The 26840-nt window shown below is 50.8% G+C and overlaps 1 protein-coding gene across 1 annotated transcript in view; it reads right to left on the reverse strand.

Moving 5' to 3' along the window:
* The window catches only part of HIF1AN (hypoxia inducible factor 1 subunit alpha inhibitor), an 84282-nt gene extending 79843 nt beyond the window's left edge, over nucleotides 1–4439 (reverse strand). The window contains exon 1 of the mRNA XM_075348916.1: nucleotides 4191–4439. Within this exon, the coding sequence (XP_075205031.1) occupies nucleotides 4191–4376 (186 nt within the window). The 5' untranslated portion in view covers nucleotides 4377–4439. The remainder of the gene's footprint in view (nucleotides 1–4190) is intronic.
* Between the last annotated feature and the right edge of the window lie 22401 nt (nucleotides 4440–26840).

The following is a 26840-nucleotide window of genomic DNA, read 5'->3' on the forward strand; positions in this document are numbered from 1 at the left end:
TTTAATTTCCCCCCAAGTGGCCTTTTATCTGGGCACTTATCCATACGACATCTTGCTTTTTGCAGGATGAGTTTAGTTTTGACACTACTCACTTTAACAAATTCTTTACTGAACAATGAGTAAAAAAAAATCCCAAGAAGAAATTGTAACAAAAAAAAAACAAAAAAAAAAAAAACACTGGTAGTCCACAACCTTTTTTTTTTTATATTGTTGTTTTTTTGGGGGGGTGGGATGTTGTTTTTTGTTCTTTTGCAGTGTTCATTTAACAGTAAATACTACACCTGTCCTTATTACCCAGGACAATACTATCACGGCAGTACCAAGCAAGGGGCTTCATATATATATTTATACATACTTTATAGCACGAAATTAAGTACACCCCTCACATGTTTGTAAATATATTATATCTTTTCATGGGACAATATAATATGATACAATGTACAGTGTCAGTGTGCAGCTTGTATAACAGTATAAATTTGGCGTGCCCTCTAAATGACAAAAGTGCTATTAGTGTCTAAACCACTGGTAACAAAAGTGAGTACACCCCTAAGTGAAAATGGCCATAGTAATCCCAATTAGCCATTTTCTCTCTGCGGTGTAAAGTGATTCATTAGTTATACAAGGTCTCAGGAGTGAATGGGGAGCAGGTGTACTAAATTTGGTGTTATCTCTCCCATACTCTCTCATACTGATCACTGTAAGGCCCCACTCACACTTGCGCTATTTTGGCGCAAACGGAATCCATCAGTAATGTAGTACAGTTCATTTACTTACAGTGGAAGCGCGTTAATATGCCGCGTGAGTGTGTCATGCAGTACCCGCTTCTGTCCACATGGTGTCGCGCTTCCACTGTAAATAAATGAACTGTACTACATTACTGACGGATTCCGTTTGCGTCAAAATAGCGCAAGTGTGAGTGGGGCCTAAGTTCAACACGGCTCCTCATGGCAAAGAATTCTTTGAGGATCTGAAAAGAAAAAAAAAAAAAAATGTTGCTCTACATAAAGATGGCCTAGGGTATAAAAAGATTGCCAACATCCTGAAACTGAGCTGCAGCACAGTGGACAAGACCATACAGTGGTTTAACGAGACAGGATCCACTCTGAACGGGCCTCACCATGGTGGACCAAAGACGTTGAGAGCACATGCTCAGCATCATATCCAGAGAGTAATCAGACCATATCACGCACACTGCTCAAATTGGTCTTCATGGCTATCGTCCCAAAAGGACGCCTCTTCTAAAGATTATATACAAACAAGCCCACAGATTGCTGAAGATAAGCAGACTAATGCGGGCATCACACGAAACGATATATCAGGCGATATGTCGTCGGGGTCACGTCGTAAGTGACGCACATCCGGCATCGTTAGAGATATCGTAGCGTGTGACAGCTACGAGCGACAGTAAAAGAGCAAAAATACTCACCTTATCGTTGCTCGTTGACACGTCGATCATTTTCAAAAAGTCGTTTCTTCTTCTCTGCGCCGGTTGTTCATCGTACCCATGGCTGCAATCGTCGCTCCGTGTGAAACCCCGGGAACGCTGAACACAGCTTACCTGCGGTCTCCGGCTATTCGGAAGGAAGGAGGTGGGCGGGATGTTACGTCCCGCTCATCTCCGCTTCTATTGGGCGGCCGCTGTGTGACGTCGCTGTGACGCCGAACGTCCCGCCCCCTTCAGGAAGAGGATGTTCGCCGCCCACAGCGAAGTCGTTAGGGAGGTAAGTCCATGTGACAAAGGGTTAACGACTTTGTGCGCCACGAGCAACTAATTGCCCATGACGCACAAATGACGGGGGCGGGTGCGATCGCACGATAGATCGTCTTGTGTGACGCCCAGATAAGGATATGGATTACTGGAACCATGTCCTGTGGTCTGATGAGAACAAGATAAACCTATTTGGTTCAGATGGTGTCAAGCGTGTGTGGCAACAAGCAGATAAGGACTACAAAGACAAGTGTGTCTTGCCTACTTTCAAGCATGGTGGTGGGAGTGTCATGGTTTACATCTGCATGAGTGTTGCTGGCTATGGAGAGCTACAGTTCACTATGGAAACCATGAATGCCAAAATGTACTGCGACATACTGAAGCAGAGCGTGACCCCGGGGCAGTATTCCAACATAACTGCAAACACACCTCCAAGATGACCACTGCCTTGCTAAAGAAACTGAGGGTAAAGGAACTGGACTGGCCAAGCATCTCCAGACCTAAACCTTATTGAGCATCTGTGGAGCAATCCCCAATCAGAAGTTGAGGGAGCACAAGGTCTTTAACATCCATGAACTTCGATATGTCTTCATGGAGGATGGAAGAGGGTTCCAATGTCTCCTGTGAAGGTTTAGTGAACTCCATGCCCAAGAGTGTTAAGACAGTGCTTGAAAATAATTGCGGCCACACAAAATATTGAAACTTTATGCACAATTTGGCCATTATCACTTAGGGTGTACTGACTTTTGTTGTGGTTTAGACATTAATTAATGGCTGTGTGTTGAGTTATTTAGTTACACTGTTATACAAGCTGTATACTGACTACTTTACATTGTATCAAAGTGTCAGATCTTCAATGTTGCCTCATGAAAAGATATATTTACAAAAATGTGTTATATGGGGGAGAAACTTGTATACTTGCCTCAGAACTACAACATTGGAAGAACTGTGACGATTCCATTCTTTTCTCCTTTCTGGTGTTTATGGTAGAGTTTAAATAATTTCTCCGTTTGACAGATCGGACTTTGACACAATGAGATCAATTATGTTTTCATTTTCTCTGTCTTTTCAGTGAGGGGTGAGGAACTGTAAAGCCCCAACCCCTTATGTAAGCCCTGGTGTTAAATAAAAGTGGGGCAGTTCTACAGATTAATCTGGGCGCCCTGCAGGATTTCTATCAGACTGATAGATCAGGAAATGCTTCTGGGGCTGAAAAACATTATGACCCAGCACCTCAACCAAAGAAAGGGTTGTAGGGGCAACTCGGCTGTGCAGCCACCAAGAAAGTGACCGGACATGGCTGTACGTCCACAGCAGTGACTGACAAGGAACTGTATTGTCCCCGGGAGATCCAGCACATCACACACCGGGGTACTCTGACAGCATTACCCAGCATTACACACACCTGCCTCACTCCGTCCCAGGGGAGGCACACACCTGCCGGACCCCGCGGGGGGAGGCGCACACCTGCCGGACCCCGCGGGGGGAGGCGCACACCTGCCGGACCCCGCGGGGGGAGGCGCACACCTGCCGGACCCCGCGGGGGGAGGCGCACACCTGCCGGACCCCGCGGGGGGAGGCGCACACCTGCCGGACCCCGCGGGGGGAGGCGCACACCTGCCGGACCCCGCGGGGGGAGGCGCACACCTGCCGGACCCCGCGGGGGGGAGGCGCACACCTGCCGGACCCCGCGGGGGGAGGCGCACACCTGCCGGACCCCGCGGGGGGAGGCGCACACCTGCCGGACCCCGCGGGGGGAGGCGCACACCTGCCGGACCCCGCGGGGGGAGGCGCACACCTGCCGGACCCCGCGGGGGGAGGCGCACACCTGCCGGACCCCGCGGGGGGAGGCGCACACCTGCCGGACCCCGCGGGGGGAGGCGCACACCTGCCGGACCCCGCGGGGGGAGGCGCACACCTGCCGGACCCCGCGGGGGGAGGCGCACACCTGCCGGACCCCGCGGGGGGAGGCGCACACCTGCCGGACCCCGCGGGGGGAGGCGCACACCTGCCGGACCCCGCGGGGGGAGGCGCACACCTGCCGGACCCCGCGGGGGGAGGCGCACACCTGCCGGACCCCGCGGGGGGAGGCGCACACCTGCCGGACCCCGCGGGGGGAGGCGCACACCTGCCGGACCCCGCGGGGGGAGGCGCACACCTGCCGGACCCCGCGGGGGGAGGCGCACACCTGCCGGACCCCGCGGGGGGAGGCGCACACCTGCCGGACCCCGCGGGGGGAGGCGCACACCTGCCGGACCCCGCGGGGGGAGGCGCACACCTGCCGGACCCCGCGGGGGGAGGCGCACACCTGCCGGACCCCGCGGGGGGAGGCGCACACCTGCCGGACCCCGCGGGGGGAGGCGCACACCTGCCGGACCCCGCGGGGGGAGGCGCACACCTGCTGGACACGGTCATCCTTCTGTCATTCCATCAATGGGCAGCCACTACAGACGCCTTAGTGACCGGCACAGCCACAGCTCACCTCGTTATCGATGAGCTCTTCCGCCCGGGGGTCTGAATGGTGCAGCCGAGGGATCTGACGGGTTAGGAACTGATATGAACGTAACTGGGACTCGCACCAGCCGGGGCTCTGGAGCTCGGCCTCCTCGGCGTCCGCCTTCCGTGCTTCTGCCACCACTTCAGCAGCCGCTACCTCGGCCTCCGCCATCCCCGGCGGCGTAACACAAACACTGAGCTAAACAACAGCCCGGCCGGACCGGAGCACAGAGGTGCGCGCTGCCAGGCTAGAGCGGCGATGTACTCGCACATAGAACAGGGACACCTAGTGGTGGCCGGAGACACTGCGCGTACTGACACCTGTCAGTGAGAACCCCGTACAGGCGGCGATAGTAGACACAAGGTAATGTCAGCAGAGCGTGGAAGAGACCAAGAGAGGCTGCAGAGGGGGAGCGCAGGAGGGCTCTGGGGTAGTCTGCTCTTATTAACTAGGAAATATATTTATAATATTCTTATTTTATTACAAAATATGAACATTAAAATCAGGGGCGTAAATAGGAATCATGGGGCCGATAGCAGAAGTTCCAATTCCCCCCCTCAGAAAAAGTATATAAATAAATGTAATATATAATAAATTATTAAAAAGCACATTAATAGTTGTCTGGGTCACATAAGGACATAGCTCACAACTTTTCAGCCCTTACAAAGTAATTCTCAAATAGAAGCCCCTAGATTCCTCTTTGATTGCAACCATAAAGTATGATAGCAACAAAAGTGCTCCACAAACACTGTATGATCCCCCACAGTGATTTACTCCCCAGTGTCCTTCACAGGCACAGTATGATGACCCTACTGTGCCCCCCCTTAACTACCCCGGCAAAGTATGGTGACCCCAACACTGTATAATACCCATCTGTGACCCCCACACTGCCCTCCACGCAGTATAATGGGCCTACATGGAGTATAATGCCCCCACACTTCTTCACACTATAAAATGGCCCCCCAAACAGCCCTCAAATAGCCCTCTTTAAAGTTGCTCCCTCATAGCCCTTCAAATATTATCATGGCCTCAATATAGCCTTTTATATGCATAGTTGGCCCCATATAGTCCTGTATAGTATAATAGGCCCCACATAGTCCTCCATATATGATAGTCCACCTCCATAGTCCTCAATATATTATAATGCACCCCCATATTCTCCAAATAGTATAATGCACCCCCATAGTCCTCCATATACTATAAAACACCCCCATAGACCTCAATACATTATAATGCACCCCTTTAGTCTCCAAATAGTATAATGGACCCCCATAGTTCTCCATATATTATATAACACCCCCATAGTCCTCAATATATTTAATGCACCCCCATAGTCCTTCACAGGGGCGTAACTACCGCGGTCGCAGAGGTCGCGACTGCGTCCGGGCCCGGCAGCTTAGGGGCCTGCAGCCACCCGGCAGATCAGCAGCCAGCTCCTTTCTGTGAGAGGAGCTGCGCCGATCTAGGGCAGACCACGCGGCCGCTATATGACCCGGTGTCGTCGCTGCTGAAATCGGGCCCCCCCTGCCCACTGTTATCGGTGTCGGCGGCACCGGGCCCCCCTCCCCAGTCATCGCGCACAGGAACAATGAAGCGTGGAGCGGCCAGTACATTGCCACGCTCCATCATTCTACCCCTGTGCCTGCGCGGTGACGTCACTCCTGTGCGTCGGCTGTGCTCAGAGCACAGAGCGCAGGACGGGAGGACACCGACGGCAGCAGCAGGGGAACGGAGGAGAGCTGGGAACGGAGGAGAGCTGGGAACGGAGGAGAGCTGAGGACGGAGCAGCGCTGGAACGAGGAAAGAGGTAAGAAGAACTTGTTTGTTTGTTTTTTTAATTTTTTTTTTATTAAATCAGTGTTTATATGGTGGCCAGAGGCCATGGGGGACTGCATTTTACATGGAGCATGGGGGGGCAGCCTGCATTATACATGGATCATGGGGGCAGCCTGCATTATACATGGAGCATGGGGGAAGGCTGCATTATACATGGAGCATGGGGGCAGCCTGCATTATACATGGAGCATGGGGGCAGCCTGCATTATACATGGATCATGGGGGCAGCCTGCATTATACATGGATCATGGGGGCAGCCTGCATTATACATGGAGCATGGGGGCAGCCTGCATTATACATGGAGCATGGGGGCAGCTTACATTATACATGGAGCATGGGGGCAGCTTGCATAATACATGGAGCATGGAGGGCTGCATTATACATGGAGCATTGGGGGAAGCCTGCATTATACATGGAGCATGAGGGCTGCCTGTATAATACATGGAGCATGGGGGGCTGCCTGTATAATACATGGAGCATGGGGGCAGCTTGCATTATACATGGAGCATGGGGGGGAAGCCTGCATTATACATGGAGCATGGGGGGCTGCCTGTATTATACATGGAGCATGGAGGGCTGCATTATACATGGAGCATGGGGGAAGCTTGCATTATACATGGAGCATGGGGGCAGCTTGCATTATACATGGAGCATGGAGGGCTGCATTATACATGGAGCATGGGGGTCAGCCTGCATTATACATGGAGCATGGGGGCACCTTGCATTATACATGGAGCATGGGGGCAGACTACATTATACATGGAGCATGAGGGCAGCTTGCATTATGCATGGAGCATGGGGGGCAGCCTGCATTATACATGGAGCATGGGGGCAGCTTGCAATATACATGGAGCATTGGGGGCAGCCTACATTATACATGGAGCATGGGGGGCTGCCTGTATAATACATGGAGCATGGGGGGCTGCCTGTATAATACATGGAGCATTGGGGCAGCTTGCATTATACATGGAGCATGGGGGGGGAAGCCTTCATTATACATGGAGCATGGGGGGCTGCCTGTATTATACATGGAGCATGGAGGGCTGCATTATACATGGAGCATGGGGGAAGCTTGCATTATACATGGAGCATGGGGGCAGCTTGCATTATACATGGAGCATGGGGGCAGCTTGCATTATACATGGAGCATGGGGGCAGCTTGCATTATACATGGAGCATGGGGGGCTGCATTATACATGGAGCATGGGAGGCAGCCTGCATTATACATGGAGCATGGGGGGCTGCCTGTATTATACATGGAGCATGGGGGCAGCTTGTATTATACATGGAGCATGGGGGCAGCTTGCATTATACATGGAGCATGGGGGGGCAGCCTGCATTATACATGGAGCATGGAGGGCTGCATTATACATGGAGCATGGGGGGGCAGGCTGCATTATACATGGAGCATGGGGGGCTGCCTGCATTATACATGGAGCATGGGGGGCTGGCTGCATTATACATGGAGCATGGGGGGTGGCCTGCATTATACATGAAGGTCTATGGGGCTGCATTATACAACATGATGCACACCTTATATATGGACTATATGGGTGCAATATACATGGAGGAGTATGGGGCTGCATAACACAATATGAAGGTATTATGGGGCTGCATTATAATACATATAGGACTATGGAGGCTACATTATAATATATGGAGGACTATGAAGGCTACCTTATACATGGACTACGGGGGTGCATTATAAAACATGGAGGACTATGTGGTGCAGTATAATATATGAAGTACTATGGGGTGCATTCTAATATATGGAGAACTATGGAGTGAATTATAATATATGGAGAACTATGGGGTGAATTCTAATACATGAAGAACTTTGGTAAATTCATTATAATAATTGGAGGGCTTTGCGGGTTACTTATACATGGAGAACTATGGGGTGAATTATAATATATGGAGAACTATGGGGTGAATTATAATATATGGAGAACTATGGGAAATGCATTATAATACATGGAGGAGGACTATGTAGCTGCATTCTAATATATGAAGGGTTATGTGGGACCCTTTATACTATGTGGAAGGCTATGCAGGGGCCATTATTGTATTTGGAGAACCATATACAAGGCGAACAAAGATACAAGTGTACCGCCCCGGGCTCGACTGCGACCGAGCCACTTGTGTCCGGGCTCGCTGGTGGGTGGCTTGAGCGTCTCCGGACCCGGGGGCCCCGTGGTCACTTCGATCTGAAAAGGGCTGGCGGTTTAGGGGACGTAGGTGTACGGCCGGTGCCGTATTTGAGTTTGTGAACCATAAAGATTCTGGGTGCACAGCTAATGTTGCAAGTAATCAACAACAGGGATGCTGCGTCCTGCATGAATAAACAGACAACAACTGGGGAGAAGAAAGCTCATGCATAATGGACGCGCAAACCGCAAAGTGAGACCATAATGCTGGAATTGTAAGTAGAAAAATATGAAATTTATTGAACAAACCCAACACACACAATGTACTAAAATCACTTAAAACCATGAAACATCAAAATCCCACATCTCGAATGCTGGTAATAGGGGGTACCGCCCTGTACAACCATTCAGTGTGCAATATGTAAGCAGATTTTAATCAGAAAGTACATTATGCGCATAAGGTAATCCCTATACATACATGAAAACTCATAGAATCTGAGTGACCGGGAGCAGACCTAATAGGCAGTCCCCAATGTTAGGCTGAATAAACCACTGTGTGGAACCCCCAATGTCGTAAAAGGAGGATACCTGCATGTGACACAAGACAAAGATGGAGGGGTGTAGGGGGTAACCAATAACCACAACATATGGTATATTATTCAAAATTGAAAGGCATGAAACATAGCTCTATATAAAATAAGAGAAGGTATACAGGGCAACCAATGACTACACATATGATATATCATTCAGATGAAGCATAAAGAAAAATATATTCTGTATATATATATATATATAGTATGCAGTTCCATTGGAGATAACCACAACACATTATATGCCATAGAGAATTGGTGTCCAAAAATCCCCCATGGTGTACATGCAGATACCTAACACAGGACTGACAGGTTCACGGTCTGAGAGGGAGCTGAGCGCACGGCAGAGCCCAGCAAGGAGAGAGAGATGTGGGGAGAAGCCCTGTGGGGCCCCGTGGTCACTTCGATCTGAAAAGGGCTGGCGGTTTAGGGGACGTAGGTGTACGGCCGGTGCCGTATTTGAGTTTGTGACGCCACCCACGGGTTGTGGTGAAGGTGGACACCACCGATGCTATTGCGGGACACCGGGGGGAGATGTTATGCAGCAAGTTGTTAACCCCTCCGTGGGCAGGGATGGTGGCTCCGGGACCCGTTGGGAGTTGTAGTTTGGTTGGGCGGTGCAGGCAGGTGCGTGACCGGAGGGCACTGTTGTACTCACGATTAGAAACACACACAAGTCTCTGGTAAACCAAGTTGATGGTGGTCGGTGCCCGCAGCCGGCTGCGTCTGGTCCCCCACCTGGTTGGTGGTCTCTGCCTTTCTCCTCCACCGTGTAGTGTAGCTGTGGACTGCCTGTGCTTCAGCGACGGGAGTCCGCTCCCCGGCTTTGTGAATGTCGGGAGAGCCCTTTTGCCCGCAGACGCTGGCCCGTGGGATCTCTCTGCCTGTGCGGTGGCTTTCTACCCCCCTCGTTGGGCTGTTGTCTTCAGTCGGGACTTTGGGTGGGAAAGGACCTATAGTCCAGACCGCAATCAGTTAATTAACTCGGTCCAGTGGCTTCTGGACCTCATTTCAGGGTCTGAATACCCCCCTTTTGTGCTCCGGTTTCCGATTTGGTTCCCCGGGTCGATACCGGCGGGCCACTACCCTGTCCCGGTCCACCACGGTTCCACTGAGCTGTCTTCCCAGCTCCTGCAGGCTGAGGCCACCGCTTGCCTCCTAGCCAGAGGTACCAGGGCTCCTACCCTAGCACCTGTCAGTCTGTCACAGGCCTGTCCTACCTCCACTCGACACTCAAACTGAACTGTCAGACTAAACTGAACTGTTTTTCCTGCCTCAGGCTCTCTGAACTCCTCGGTGGGCGTAACAACTGCCTGGCTCCGCCCCCCAATGTGTCCATCAAGCACTGAGGGAGGTGACTAGGGTTTAATGTGGTTGGCTGATGTTACCTTATTAGGGGACAGGTGTTGTGCGGGGCGCTATCTGTGACTACCTGGCTAGTCCAGGGCGTCACACAAGCATGGGATGGGAACGTTTTGTGGTGAGGGAAAAAGGCTCTTTCCCTCAGCAGCCGGCTTTCCCATGCTCTGCTATACATCTTCTCTCAGCACCCAGCTTTCTCATGCTCTGATATAGGAAATCTGGATGCTGAGGGAAAGATGTATAGTAGAGCATGGGGAAGCTGGGTGCCGAGGACAAGATGGGTATCAGAACATAGGAAATCTGGGTGCTGATAGAGGAATTTCAGATCATGGGAAATCTGTATGCTGAGGGTAAGAGCCAAGTGCCATCGTCATTATCCCATACCCTAAGTGTCGGTTTACGTGGAGGGGGGCCAAGGTCTGAACTTTGCACCAGGGCCCATCAAACTCTAGTTATGCTACTGGTCCTCCATATATTATATAACACCCCCATAGTCCTCAATATATTGTAATGCATCCCTAAAGTCCTCCATATATTATAATGCACCCCCATAGTCCTCCATATATTATATAACACCCCCATACGCCTCACTAAATAATGCACCTCTATAGTCCTTCATATATCATAATGCACCCCCCATAGTCCTCAATATATTATAATGCACCCCAATAATCCTCCATATATTATAATGCACCCGACATAGTCCTCAATATATCATAATGCACCCGAATAATCCTCCATATATTATAATACACCACCATAGTCCTGCAAATAGTATACTGCACACTCCATTGTCCTCCACCAGTGTACTCACTGATTTATGAAAAATAAATAAATACCTCTCCTCGGTTCCCCTGCTGCTCCAGGCTCTGCAGGGTGTTTGTTCTGAGATGTCAGAGCACAGACAGAGCAGGAGAATGATGAAGGAGGCAGCGTCAGTGGAGTGCTCCGTCTTTCATCATTGCTTTCAACTGTATCAGCATTCACAATGTCTATACATCGGCATCGGTGCCGCCCCCACCCCCCCCCCCGACTCACGAGCCCCATAGCAACTGCATGGTCTGCCACCACAGGCAGTATACTACTTATTAAACTATTTAAAAAAAAACAAAACTACAAATGGTTGTGCTCTACTTGGAATAGAACCCAGGCTGAAAACAAGATGCTTTTGGCAGAGGCAGACCTAGGTTTTCCAGGATGCGGGGCAAACATTCAATTTGACTGCCTTGCTTCTCAAGAAGCTGAATCCTGACAGTGAGTATATTACACACTGTTAAGATTGGGCATGCTATAGTGCCTAATTTTATAATTAAAGTACTTCTCCAAGTTTGTGATGAAAGTCTGCAGTCTGTCTAGGTGACAGCAGACTACTAATTTCTTACACATGCGCACTGTACACTTTCTAGATTCTCTATTGCCGGTGGAAAGAGGAAACAGTCATATGAGCGCAAATATGCAATTTGTATACTTCAAGTTACATTCCGACTATACGTGTCTGGCCTCGCTCAATTCACTTGTATTGTGGAAGGCCTCACATATCTAGACTGCAGATGACTGCATGTATATAAATCACATACTTGCGGTTTCGTGACTTCCCAGTTTCACAGCCAGCACCAGTAAATCCCTGCAATGTGCAAGGCGCGCTCTGTGAGAATTCAGAAGTTCGCAGTTACATAGAGTGACTGCAGACCTTCATCATAAACTTTGACAACCATTTTAATGCTCCTAACATAACAACATAGTAACCCTTTACTTATCAGATAGCACAATACTTTATTAACATAGCCATGTAACATGTCATTGTTAAATGTGTATAGGAACAGAATTATTAACAGCATAACAATATATCACCAAAACCACCAGTAGTACAGAAATACATCACTACAACCCCCATCAGTACAGAAAAACATCACCAGAAATACAAAACCACTAGGAGTTCAGAACTTCATTACCAGAAGCACAATCAGTACATAAATACATCACTAGAACCACCAGCATTTCAGAAATACATCACTACAACCCCCATCAGTACAGAAACACAGCACCACTACTCTCATCAGTACAGAACTACATCACCAGAATCATCAGCAGTGCAGGAATACATCACCAAAATCACCATCTGTACAAGAACAAAGCACCTGAACCACCATCAGTACATGAATACATAACTAGGACTACCATCAGTACATGGTACCTCAATTGCATTGTCAGGTCAGACCCATATACATTTGTATCACATGAACCTACAACTCCCAGTATGTCCTTAAAAATGGTAAGGAGATACTGGGAGCTGTTGTTATCAGTCATCATCAGACTGCTAACCATACATGAACCACAGTACTGATGAGAATTAGTATCACAAATAATTATTTACATCCAACAACCTTATAGATGATGCTACCTCTGATCAGACTCATTCATTTTCTTTTTTTCATCTTACTCAGATGCCCTGATGACGTCTCACAACCACAGCTTATCTCTGCAGACTTCCATCTTCTAAAAGACTCAAAACATCAATTTGGATTGATAGAATTTGAGAGAGCAGTGCTTCACAGTTTGTCTGTAGAAAATCAACTGCACTCACATGAATACTCAGGAAATTTTTATAATGCTGAAATATTATTTGTTCAAATAGTAAAATAGCATGATTTTGAGTATAAGAACAGAAGCCATACCCGTTGCTTATGTGATCATACTCAACATGACCCTAGTTTGTTGTTTCCATGGACAAAAAGTTCAGCATTATAAAACTTACCTTAGTATTCATGTGAGTGTGGTTAATTTTATTCTTACTATGACTATTAAAGGGAATGTCAGCAGGTTTTTGCTACCTCATCTGAGAGCAGCATGATATAGGCAAAGAGATCCTGAGTTCAATGATGTATCACTTAAATTAGTTCCTGCAGCCATTCTGACACAGTGAAAGATTTTAGATTTTGCATGTAGCAGTGCTGGGAGAGCTGTCATCGCCCACACTCAGCTTTCAGTGTACATTTCCATAGATGGAAGCTGCTAATCACAGAGGGGGGCAGAGTCAGACTAGAGCTCACAGGCTGCTGAAACCCACTAATGATAAAGATGAGAGTCTTATACAGTGTGAGACTCATGTGGGATTAGTGGATGAGGGCAGGTATATCTCACCCCGGTATCGGTCCTATGTGACTTAGCCTGGCCAGGATCACCTGGCTACTAATGGATTAATGGGAGGTGAAGGACGGAGGTAAAAGGAATCTGGGAAGTTGGGGGAGGGTCTCCATCTGGGAACACAGTAAGCCTGTCTGTGTAGGAGACACTTGTGAGGAGCAGTGCCTGATGTTTGTATGGTTTAGCTGGAAGGGAGAAGCCCTCCAGTTGGTAGTTAGGATAACACCGTGTATAGTTAGTGCCGGACAGGCAAGGATTTATTTTGTTGGTGTTTTTTTTCTTTTTGTTTATGCTTCACTGCAATAAACCTGACCAAGCGTCAGTTACACCTTGAATTCGGCTGTCTGCCTGAGGTGAATACGTGCCCTTTGAACCCAGCAAAGGCGATCCTGGAGCGTGTTATCACATTGTGGTGGAGAATGCGGGCAGCACGTTACAGCGCATCATAATGGATGACGTGGTGAAAGCGCTGGTACAATCCGCAGCTGTGCAGCAGGAGGCTAATCGCTTGATGTCGGCACAGTTGAAGGAACTGGTGGAATCGACGGTTAAAGACCGCCAACTTTTGCAGCAGGTGGCGCAGCGTCTGGCGACCGTACCGGAGAGTAATGCGGAGGCTGACCAGAGGGTGATTCATGTGAGTCGGTGCTGGCAGAAATTAACCACAGAGGACGATGTGGAAGCTTACCTGACCACGTTTGAACGGACGGCGGAGCGGGAAAAGTGGCCAAAGGAGCGATGGGCCGACTTGCTTGCACCGTTTCTGGCAGGTGAGGCCCAAAAAAGCCTACTTTGATCTTGAGCCTGAAGCAGCGCATGACTTTGATAAACTAAAAGCCGAGATCCTTGCCCGGCTGGGAGTGACGACAGCCGTGCGAGCACAGAGAGTTCATCAATGGACTTATCAGCCCGATAAACCACCGCGGTCACAGATGTTTGACCTCATTCACTTGACCAAGAAATGGCTACAGCCCAAGGTTTTGACGGCGCCAGAGATGGTACAAAGAATCGTTCTTGATAAATACCTAAGAGCTCTACCGCCATCTCTGAAGAGGTGGGTAAGCCATGGAAACCCCACGACAGCGGATCAGCTAGTGGATCTAGTGGAGCGTTATTCCTTGGCAGAAGGACTTATGGACGATGCTACACATCCTCGCTCTTCCCCTTCTCGACGAGGATCTGGTAAGACTGTTCCAAGGTCATGGGGAGGAGGAAAATATCCTAAGGCAGTGGAGGAGGAAAACAGGACTGCTGGCCCTGTGAGGGCTAAGGTGCCAAACTATGGTCTTAGCAAGGGGCCCGTGAGGTGTTTCCGCTGCCAGGAGGTGGGCCACATTGCTGCAAACTGTCCAGTAACTGCAGAACCGATGCAGTGTGATGTCACGGACTTTGAAAAACGCAGGGCTATGGTTGCACGGGTAGTGTGTGTTGCTGCATGTCAAGGCGATATGAAAAAACACCTGTGTGAAGTGTCCATTGATGGCAATACTGTTGTTTCACTATTAGACTCGGGAAGTGTGGTGACTCTGGTAAAGGCCAGTCTCGTAGCAGTCCCGATGGGACCGTCAGATAAATTTTCTGTGACATGTGTGCATAGAGACACCTGCTCGTACCTCACAACGGTCTCCTGCATTACTACGCCCTATGGGTCTGTGCATCATAAGGTGGGACTAGTACCAGCACTATTGCATGATATCATTTTGGGCAGGGATTTTCCCCACTTCTGGCAGTTGTGGGAGAACCAATTAGTACCCCAGGGTAGCTGCACGGATGATCCTTCTCCCACACCTTGTGTGAGCCCGGAGCCACTAGAGGATGCCCCACAAGAGGGTTCAGAGGAGGAATCCGCTGAAAACAACCCCCAGTTCCCCTTTTCAGTTCTGGCGGGTGATTCCGATGAACCCGGGGCAGAGGCGGACACGGGTGGCTGTCCCCCTTCCTCTTGGCTGAATTTGGAAGTCCAGAAAGATGACTTCCAAAGTGAGCAAATGAGAGATCCTACCCTTTCTCAGGCTATAAAAAATGTTAAAATGATAAACGGGGTGCAAGTGGATGCAGGTACTAGGCTGTCTTACCCCTACATGGCACTGGAGAATGACTTTCTCTGTCAGATAGAGAAGAAGGGGGATGACACAGTACAACGATTGGTTGTGCCGAGAGCCTACAGGCGGAGAGTGCTGGACCTGGCACACGGACACATGATGGGGGGACACCTGGGGGTCCAGAAAACTACCGAAAGGATATTACACTGTTTTGTTTGGCCCGGCATGCATCACGATATTCGCACCTATTGCGAGTCTTGTCCCGACTGCCAAATCTCTGCGCCTAGGCCCCGTTTCTGTAGCCCCTTAGTACCTCTGCCTATCATCGAGATCCCATTTGAGAGAATTGGGATGGATTTAGTTGGACCCCTCCCCAAGTCTGCACGAGGACACCAGCACATCCTTGTCATCTTGGATTATGCCACTCGTTACCCCGAGGCCATCCCTTTGCGTAACACGGCCACCAAGACCATTGCCAAGGAGCTGGTCCATGTGTTTAGTCGGGTTGGTGTCCCAAAACAAATACTCACAGACCAAGGAACCCCCTTTATGTCTAAAGTAATGAAAGAACTCTGCAGGCTGTTACAAATAGCACAGTTACGCACCTCCGTGTATCACCCTCAAACGGACGGACTGGTCGAACGGTTTAACAAAACTTTGAAACAGATGCTCCGTAAGGCGATAGACAAGGACAGGAAGAACTGGGACTACTTACTCCCGTATTTGCTTTTTGCCATCCGGGAGGTGCCTCAGTCTTCCACCGGGTTCTCTCCTTTCGAGCTTCTGTACGCCCGACGTCCCCGTGGACTGTTAGATGTCGCTAAAGAAACCTGGGAGGGACAGGTCACCCCGTTCAAAAGCGTAATAGACCATGTAACCCAAATGCAGGACCGTATTGCGGCGGTGATGCCCATCGTTAAAGAGCATATGATACAGGCTCAAGGAGCACAGAAAAGGATTTATGATAGGGGGGCCAAGATCCGTACTTTTGCACCCGGAGATAGGGTGTTGATCCTGGTCCCCACGGCAGAAAGCAAATTTCTGGCAAAGTGGCAAGGCCCCTTTGAAATTAAGGAACGGGTGGGTGAGGTAAACTACAAAGTGTACCAGGCTGGTAAAAGGAAGCCTGAACAGATTTATCACGTGAATCTGATAAAACCCTGGAAGGACCGTCCAGCTCTGTCAGCAGGTCTGGCCCTTCCGGTCTGCAAGCAGACCATACCGGATGTCGGGACGGCGGAGACTCTGTCGGAGCGGCAAAAGACCAACGTCAAGCAGTTTGTAATCAACAATCACGAGTTTTTCTCGGAAAAGCCCGGGCAGACCACTCTCATTAAACATGACATCATAACAGAGCCTGGGGTAACAGTTCAGGTAAAGCCCTACCGAATACCGGAGGCTCGGCGGGAAGCTGTCTCCCGAGAAGTGAAGACCATGTTAGAGTTAGGTGTAATCGAGGAATCGCATAGCGCCTGGTCGAGTCCGATTGTGTTAATACCGAAACCAGACGGCTCCATTAGATTCTGCAATGACTTCAGGAGATTAAATGCGGTCTCCAAATTTGATGCATACCCTATGCCACGGGTCGATGAATTAATAGATCGGCTTGGAAAAGCCCGGTATATCACGACCCTAGACTTAACGAAGGGCTATTGGCAGATCCCGCTAACAGAGGCCGCTAAAGAGAAAACCGCGTTTTCTACACCGGAAGGTTTATACCAGTATGTGTATATGCCGTTTGGACTACACGGGGCACCGGCAACCTTTCAAAGGTTGATGGACCGAGTCCTGAGGCCCCATAGGCAGTATGCTTCTGCGTATTTGGATGACATAGTCATTTACAGCCTGGACTGGGAGACGCACCTCCAGAAACTAGAGGCTGTGATTGAGGACCTGCGGGAGGCGGGTCTAACAGCAAACCCCAAGAAATGTCATATCGGGCTGGAAGAAGCCCGGTATTTGGGATACGTAATTGGGAGGGGAATTGTTAAACCCCAGATTGACAAGATACAAGCCATTCAGAAATGGCCGCAACCAGTCAACAAGAAGCAGGTGAGAGCATTTTTGGGAATAGCCGGCTACTACCGACGGTTCATTCCCAATTTTGCGGCTACCGCTGTTCCCCTGACGGACCTTACCAAAGGGAAAGACTCTGTCATGATCAAATGGACCATGGCAGCCGAAGAAGCCTTCCATAACTTAAAACTAGCTCTTTGCTCTCAACCTGTGCTAATGACTCCTGACTTCCGCAGCGAGTTCGTGGTCCAAACGGACGCTTCTGATGCCGGTATAGGGGCTGTATTGTCACAACTGAAGGACGGAGAGGAACATCCGGTCCTTTATCTTAGTCGGAAACTTAATAAGCATGAACGCAACTATGCCATAGTGGAAAAAGAATGCTTAGCCATTAAGTGGGCTCTAGAGTCCCTTAAATATTACTTGATTGGAAGGAAGTTCCGGCTGATCACTGACCATGCCCCTCTCAAGTGGATGCACTTGAATAGGGAACGGAATGGCCGAGTGACCCGGTGGTTCCTTGCACTTCAGGCCTACCGTTTTACAGTGGAGCACCGCCCGGGGGTGCGGATGGGGAATGCTGATGCCCTGTCTCGTGTGCACTGTTTTGTGGGTGCTGTTGCTCAGCTGCAGTGGTCTGAGCAGAGGGGGGGATATGTGAGACTCATGTGGGATTAGTGGATGAGGGCAGGTATATCTCACCCCGGTATCGGTCCTATGTGACTTAGCCTGGCCAGGATCACCTGGCTACTAATGGATTAATGGGAGGTGAAGGACGGAGGTAAAAGGAATCTGGGAAGTTGGGGGAGGGTCTCCATCTGGGAACACAGTAAGCCTGTCTGTGTAGGAGACACTTGTGAGGAGCAGTGCCTGATGTTTGTATGGTTTAGCTGGAAGGGAGAAGCCCTCCAGTTGGTAGTTAGGATAACACCGTGTATAGTTAGTGCCGGACAGGCAAGGATTTATTTTGTTGGTGTTTTTTTTCTTTTTGTTTATGCTTCACTGCAATAAACCTGACCAAGCGTCAGTTACACCTTGAATTCGGCTGTCTGCCTGAGGTGAATACGTGCCCTTTGAACCCAGCAAAGGCGATCCCGGAGCGTGTTATCACAACAGTCATATGAAAAAGTTTGGGCACCCCTATTAATGTTAACCTTTTTTCTTTATAACAATTTGGGTTTTTGAAGAATGGTAAGAACAGTCAAGGACAATCCACAGACCACCTCCAAAGACCTGCAGCATCATCTTGCTGCAGATAGTGTCAATGTGCATCGGTCAACAATACAGCGCACTTTGCACAAGGAGAAGCTGTATGGGAGAGTGATGCGAAAGAAGCCGTTTCTGCAAGCATGCCACAAACAGAGTTGCCTGAGGTATGCAAAAGCACATTTGGACAAGCCAGTTACATTTTGGAAGAAGGTCCTGTGGACTGATGAAACAAAGATTGAGCTGTTTGGTCATACAAAAAGGCGTTATGCATGGAGGCAAAAAAACATGGCATTCCAAGAAAAGCACTTGCTACCCACAGTAAAATTTGGTGGAGGTTCCATCATGCTGTGGGGCTGTGTGGCCAATGCCGCCACCGGGAATCTTGTTGAAGTTGAGGGTCGCATGGATTCAACTCAGTATCAGTAGATTCTTGACAACAATGTGCAAGAATCAGTGGCTAAGTTGAAGTTACGCAGGGGATGGATATTTCAGCAAGACAATGATCCAAAACACTGCTCTAAATCTACTCAGGCATTCATGCAGAGGAACAATTACAATGTTCTGGAATGGCCATCCCAGTCCCCAGACCTGAATATCATTGAACATCTGTGGGATGATTTGAAGCGTGCTGTCCATGCTGTCACGCTCCCCGGCTCCTCGGCCATGCTTCCCGGCTCCCCTGCCATGCTCCCCAGCTCCCCTGCCATGCTCACCGGCTCCCCTGCCACGCGTCCCCCGCTCCACAGCCTCCATGCCCCATCACCTGCGGTCCCCAGGCAGCCCGGTCCCCGCTCCCGGAGCCCGTCGGGAACTCTGATCCAGCCCGGCACTCCTGCCTCCTGTGCACCGCTCCCTGCTCTGGCTTCTGGCACCCGGGCCTCGCGCATGCGCATTAGGGCGCGCACGCGGTCAGTGACCCTCTCTTAAAGGGCCAGTGTCCTCCAACAGGATATTGAAGTATCAGGTACAGGGTATATAGGGGGATCCTTTCCAAGTGGGCGGGGCCTGTTCTTCGTGTTTGCTAAGGTAGGAGTCAGGTCTCCTTGTGTCTTGTGCCATACTTACCTATCTCTCTCGTAGAGTCGCTCCTGCCACGCCAACCGGTCCTGACGATACCCGAACCACGAACGGTGACTGTCTGCCATCCCGTCAGTTCCTACCATCTCCGATCCCTGTGGTGACCCACCATCTCGCTCCGTTGGTTCCGGATTCTGCCTGACGTCTTCTCGGCCTCCGAACCTGAGCTCCGTCACCCGGACTACCTTCAGAGACCCCGTGGTCCCAGGGACTTCTTCACTCCGCTCCTCTGCACGGACTGTCCTGCTACCCGTAGTGCTCTGGCTACCGGGCACCTTGCCCTCGGTGAGGTGTTCAGCCCAGTGGATCCACCTCCTGGGTCTACCTGTCCACCTGGTCCTAACAGTAAGAACAGGCCATGGATCCCGCCGAAGCACTAGCGGCCCAGCTGGGCACCTTGCAGCAAGAACTCGTACGACAGCGCGAGACCCAGTCCCGCATGCTGGCCTTCATGTCCTCGGTGGATACCCGCCTGAACACGCTGCAAGCAACTGCCACGTCCCTGGCATCTCAGGCCTCTACTGCACAGTCCACGGCCACGGTTCCCGTGGTGGCTACCTCGGAAGCTTCTAAACTCCGCTTGGCCTCTCCACCCCGTTATGCCGGAGATCCCAAGACCTGCAGAGGATTCTTAAATCAGTGCTCTCTCCACTTTAAGCTGCTTCCGCACCTGTTTGCCTCCGACCAAGCCAAGGTGGCGTTTGTGATGTCCCATCTAGAGGGTGAGGCACTGGCCTGGATGAACCCCTTGTGGGAACAGGAGGACCCTGTAACCGCTAACATCCAGGACTTCCTGCAGGCGTTCAGAACCACCTTTGACGAACCCGGGCGTGCCGCCGCATCCGCCTCATCACTCCTCAGGCTACGTCAGGGGACCATGACGGTGGGGCAGTATGCCATCCGCTTCCGCACCTTGGCCTCAGAATTGGGGTGGAACAATGAAGCCCTCACCGCCGCCTTCTGGGAAGGACTCTCCGGTCGTATTAAGGACAAGCTGGCGGGCCGCGATGTTCCTTCCACACTGGATGGCCTAATTGCACTAGCCACCCGCGTGGACCTCAGATTCCAGGAACGATCCAAAGAGGTGTCCCGTGAGAGACGTCCAATACGGCATTCCTCTCCTCCGCAGAAGCCCGTCGTACCTCAGTCGGCATCGTCTGGCGTCTCTGTCCACGAGCCCATGCAGATTGATCGTCTGAGGCAGTCCGACCAACGCAGAGCAGAACGGCTCGCTAAGGGTCTCTGCTTTTACTGCGGAGAGGGCACACACCTGCTACATTCCTGTCCAGAGAGGCCGGGAAACTCCAAAGCCTAGGGTTGGTAGGAGAGGCCACCCTAGGTGCTGGGACTCTCTCAGACCCGGTTACCTGGACTGTGCAAGTGACAACGGGAGAGACGCGGTTCACGGCCGAGGCGTACCTCGATTCCGGGGCAGCAGGCAATTTCATCCAGCAGGCCACGGTGGACAAGTACCAGGTGCCTGTTACTCCACTCGACAAACCCCTCGTGATTGCCTCTGTGGATGGGAGACCCCTCTCTGACACCATCTCGTGGATCACCAAGTCGGTAGAACTACGTATCGGTGCCCTGCACACCGAGAACATCACTCTCTTCGTCCTCCCACACATGTCTCATCAAATCCTGCTGGGACTCCCCTGGTTACGGACACACGAACCGTCGGTCAGCTGGCGTACTGGTGAAATTACCCGATGGGGCTCCTCTTGCCACGAGAACTGCCTGAAGACCATACAGCCCATCCGACGACCTCCGGTTGCGGAGTCCCTCCCAGGACTGCCCTCGGCCTATTGGTCCTTCACGGACGTCTTTGATAAAAAGGAGTCAGAGGTACTGCCGCCACATCGTCCTTACGACTGTGCCATCGACCTACTCCCGGGAACTACACCACCTCGAGGACGGATATATCCTTTGTCCCCTGCTGAAACAAGGGCCATGTCTGCCTACATCACTGAGAACCTGGCAAGGGGATTCATCCGGAGATCCTCCTCTCCTGCTGGAGCAGGCTTCTTCTTCGTTAAGAAGAAAGAGGGCGACCTGCGCCCATGCATTGACTACCGGGGATTGAACCAAATCACCGTGAAAAATAAATACCCCCTGTTGCTCATCCCCGAATTGTTTGATCGGCTTAGAGGAGCTCGTGTGTTTACCAAGTTGGATCTTCGGGGTGCCTACAACCTGGTCCGCATCCGCTCTGGGGACGAATGGAAGACCGCATTCAATACTCGCGATGGGCACTATGAATACTGTGTGATGCCCTTCGGCCTGTGTAACGCACTAGCAGTCTTCCAAGAATTGGTGAACGACGTGTTCCGGGACCTTCTCTACGTCTGTGTGGTGGTATATCTGGATAACATCCTGGTCTTCTCTCCGGACCTCCAGACCCACAGAGAGAACGTGCAGCTGGTACTACAAAGACTGAGAGAGAATCGTCTGTACGCCAAGTACGAGAAGTGTGTCTTCGAGCAGTCTTCTCTTCCCTTCCTGGGTTACGTAATCTCCGATACCGGTCTGCAGATGGACCCAGAGAAGGTATCTTCCGTTCTCAACTGGCCCCCTCCTTCCGGACTGAAGGCAATCCAACGGTTTCTTGGATTTGCAAACTATTACTTTCAGTTTATCCCTCACTTCTCTGCCCTGACTGCGCCTCTCTCCGCCTTGACCAAGAAGGGGGCTAATCCGAAGGACTGGTCACCTGCTGCAGACGCCGCGTTTGGCTCCCTGAAACAGGCATTTGCTTCCTCTCCTGTGCTCCACCGTCCTGAGTTAAACCGACAGTTCACCTTGGAGGTGGATGCCTCCTCCTCGGGAGCCGGAGCAGTGCTCATGCAGAAGTCTTCCTCCGGGAAGATGGTTACTTGCGGTTTCTACTCCAAGAGCTTCTCAGCGCCTGAATGCAACTACACCATCGGTGACCGAGAGCTATTAGCAGTCAAACTGGCTCTGGAGGAGTGGCGCTACCTTCTGGAGGGAGCAGTGTACCCCGTGATCATTTACACGGACCACAAGAACCTGGAATACCTGCGGTCCGCTCAGCGACTGAACCCACGGCAAGCCAGGTGGTCCTTGTTCTTTGCCAGGTTCGATTTTCAGCTCCATTTTCGGCCCGCGGACAAGAATGTGCGAGCAAATGCCTTGTCCAGGTCATTCATGCCCATGGAACAGGAGGAGGAGACGTCTCAGCCCATCATCTGCCCAAGTAAAATCATTCCGGTAGCCACTGTCACCCTCACCCAGATACCGCCCGGGAAGACCTATGTCTCTGAGACTGACAGACAAAAAGTGTTGCACTGGGGCCATGCCTCGAAAATAGCCGGCCATGCTGGTCAGAAGAGAACATGGAGTACAATTGTACGTCACTACTGGTGGCCATCCCTTCGCACGGACGTCGCGTCTTTTGTCTCAGCCTGCTCCTCTTGTGCCAGGAACAAGACGCCCAAACACCTACCATATGGTCGCCTTCTACCTCTGCCTATTCCCTCCGTTCCGTGGCAACACATTGCAATGGACTTTATTACTGACTTGCCCTTGTCCGCCGGACACACAGTCATATGGGTCGTGGTGGATCGGTTCTCCAAAATGGCTCATTTCATCCCTATGGCTGGACTGCCCTCTGCCCAGGAACTCGCTGACGCCTACATCCAGCACATCTTCCGGTTGCATGGCTTTCCATCACACATTGTGTCCGACAGAGGAACTCAGTTTACCTCCCGCTTCTGGAGGGCTCTCTGCAAACATCTGGGAGTGGCTCTGGACTTTTCTTCAGCCTACCATCCTCAGTCGAATGGCCAAGTGGAACGAGTCAATCAGATCCTGACCTCCTTCTTACGTCACTACGTTAATGCCCATCACGATGACTGGTCTACGCTTCTTCCTTGGGCTGAATTTTCCCATAACCACCACGTCAGTGAGTCCTCCTCCAGCTCTCCCTTCCATGACGTTTACGGACTTCAGCCTTCTGTCCCATTACCTGTATCCTCTTCCTCGGATGTCCCTGCTGCTGATGCTGTAGTCCGTGACTTTACAACAATTTGGGACTCTGTCAAGACGTCCCTTGGATGTGCTTCCCTGCGGATGAAGAGACACGCAGACAAGAGGCGTCTGGATCCTCCGTGTTTCTCTCCAGGAGATCTGGTCTGGCTTGCTTCCAAGTACGTCCGATTGAAGCTACCATCATACAAGCTGGGCCCTCGCTACATCGGGCCGTTTAAGGTCATCAGCAAGATTAATGAGGTCTCCTACAAGCTGCAGCTCCCGGCCACGATGAGAATCCCCAACTCCTTCCACGTCTCCCTGCTCAAGCCGGTTGTCCTTGGTCCCTTCTCCGCTGCTGCCAGTTCTGCTCCTCCTCCTATTGCTGATGATGACATCTATGCGGTAAGGGATATCGTGGCCATGAAAACCATGCGGGGCCGACAGTTCTTCCTGGTGGACTGGGCTGGGTATGGTCCTGAGGATAGGTCCTGGGAACCCCGGGAGAATGTGGGCACTCCCCTGATACGTGCCTTCCTGTCCCGGCTGCGGGGAGGGGGGCGTAGGGGAGGGGGTACTGTCACGCTCCCCGGCTCCTCGGCCATGCTTCCCGGCTCCCCTGCCATGCTCCCCGGCTCCCCTGCCTTGCTCACCGGCTCCCCTGCCACGCGTCCCCCGCTCCACAGCCTCCATGCCCCATCACCTGCGGTCCCCAGGCAGCCCGGTCCCCGCTCCCGGAGCCCGTCGGCAACTCTGATCCAGCCTGGCACTCCTGCCTCCTGTGCACCGCTCCCTGCTCTGGCTTCTGGCACCCGGGCCTCGCGCATGCGCATTAGGGCGCGCGCGCGGTCATTGACCCTCTCTTAAAGGGCCAGTGTCCTCCAACAGGATATTGAAGTATCAGGTACAGGGTATATAGGGGGATCCTTTCCAAGTGGGCGGGGCCTGTTCTTCGTGTTTGCTAAGCTAGGAGTCAGGTCTCCTTGTGTCTTGTGCTATACTTACCTATCTCTCTCGTAGAGTCGCTCCTGCCACGCCAACCGGTCCTGACGATACCCGAACCACGAACGGTGGCTGTCTGCCATCCCGTCAGTTCCTACCATCTCCGATCCCTGTGGTGACCCACCATCTCCCTGCGTTGGTTCCGGATTCTGCCTGACATCATCTCGGCCTCCGAACCTGAGCTCCGTCACCCGGACTACCTTCAGAGACCCCGTGGTCCCAGGGACTTCTTCACTCCACTCCTCTGCACGGACTGTCCTGCTACCCGTAGTGCTCCGGCTACCGGGCACCTTGCCCTCGGTGAGGTGTTCAGCCCAGTGGATCCACCTCCTGGGTCTGCCCGTCCACCTGGTCCTAACACATGCTCGGCGACCATCAAACTTAACTGAACTGGAATTATTTTGTAAAAAGGAATGGTCAAATATACCTTCATCCAGGATTCAGAAACTCATTGAAACCTACAGGAAGCGACTAGAGGCTGTGATTTTTGGAAAAGGAGGATCTACAAAATATTAATGTCACTTTTATGTTGAGGTGCCCATACTTTTGCACCGGTCAAATTTTGTTTAAATGCGGATTGCACATTTTCTGTTAGTACAATAAACCTCATTTCAATCAAGAAATATTCCTCAGTCCATCAGTTATTAAATATATGAAACTGAAATAGCTGTTGCAAAAACCCAAATTGTTATAAAGAAAAAAGGTTAACATTAATAGGGGTGCCCAAACTTTTTCATATGACTGTACAAACATTGCAGGTAAACAAAAAAAGACTGAGACAACAGACGCAGGATTGAATTGTCTGTCTTAACTCTATCAGCATGCTGTCTTCAGGTTGCATTGCAGAAACCTGCTGACAGAATCCCTTTAGATTATATTCCCACATTGATCTTTTATTGAGTTTTTGACAATGGGTGTTTTTGCTGAGTCAAATACGCAGCGTCTTACAGTTCCAGCATAGTGGATGGGATTTATTGAAATCTCCTGCCCACTGTGCTTCTTTTTTACACAGCATAAACTGACCTGCGGTGCAGTTTTCAAATCCACAGGATGTGAGTTTCTCTTCGGTAAGTTTTATGTTCAGAGTTTCCTCATTGACTTGCATTAGATACAGAAAATCTGAAGGTAAAAAACTCACATGCGTGAGTTTTGTGCATTTCCATGGTACGTAATCTGCACCTAAGAATGTCAATAAAGTTTTGACATAGACAAACACAAGGATGGATCAAAAACAAAGCAGCTTTCTTTAACCCCATAACGACGGCATAATGTCTCAAGACCTCGGAAAACAGGGTACTTGTTCTGTACCGACGCTTTGAGATGTCATGCCAAAAAAAGCCTGTAGCGCCCCCCAGCGACGGAAAATCTCTGGGGTAGCTGAGACCCTGGAGATCATGATTCAGGCCGTTTTTTTCCGGGCCCCACTCACGTGATCACCGGTATACACCGTATATCGATGATCACGTTACAGTAAATGACAGCGCCAGTAAAAAATAATTTATCTGCCACCTGGCATGATCAAACATGTCAGCTGGGAGATAAATCTCCTCCACGGTCCCCTCCAGTCCCTCGGTGTTGCCAAAGTGCTCCCCCCGACCCCCAACTCCTCCTCCATAATCCAAGATGGCGGCGCGCACACCAGCACGCATTCACCCTCTTTCTCTGATTTCTGTCGCATGTGTCATGACACATGTGACAAAAAACTCCTCCCCAGGTCCTGCAAAGATCAACTCCCATAACCCCACCCCCCCCCCGGTGTTCCCCAGTGTTCCCCGTGCCTTTTACAGCATTGATCCCCCACGATCCCTCCTCCTTCACACCTTCACAACGCACGCTAATCACATGTGCAGCAGAGCAGCTGACAGCTCAGCTTCCTGCTTTCAGAAACGCTGGCTGCTCGCACACTGCTACTGTGGACCCGGGGAGAGTGGGTGCAACGATACTGCACCCACTTTCCTCAAATGGAGGGTCTGCACTCCTAGAAAATGGTTTATACGTTCCCTGAACGTGCCTTCCATATTCTAGAAGGTCCACAATCGTCGTGGGACCTCCAAAATGGATTACAGCGGACCCGATTTTTTTTTTCTTTTCAATAAATTGGTGAAAGAGGGAGTGTTTTGGGGAGAGTTTTTTTCAATTTTTTTTTTTTGTCATTTTTTTTTTTATTACTGTCAATTAGTTATGCCGGGTATCAAATAAACACCGTGCCATCAATAACTGCTG

This window comes from Anomaloglossus baeobatrachus, chromosome 5, assembly GCF_048569485.1.
Source record: "Anomaloglossus baeobatrachus isolate aAnoBae1 chromosome 5, aAnoBae1.hap1, whole genome shotgun sequence".
Classification (NCBI taxonomy): Eukaryota; Metazoa; Chordata; class Amphibia; order Anura; family Aromobatidae; genus Anomaloglossus; species Anomaloglossus baeobatrachus.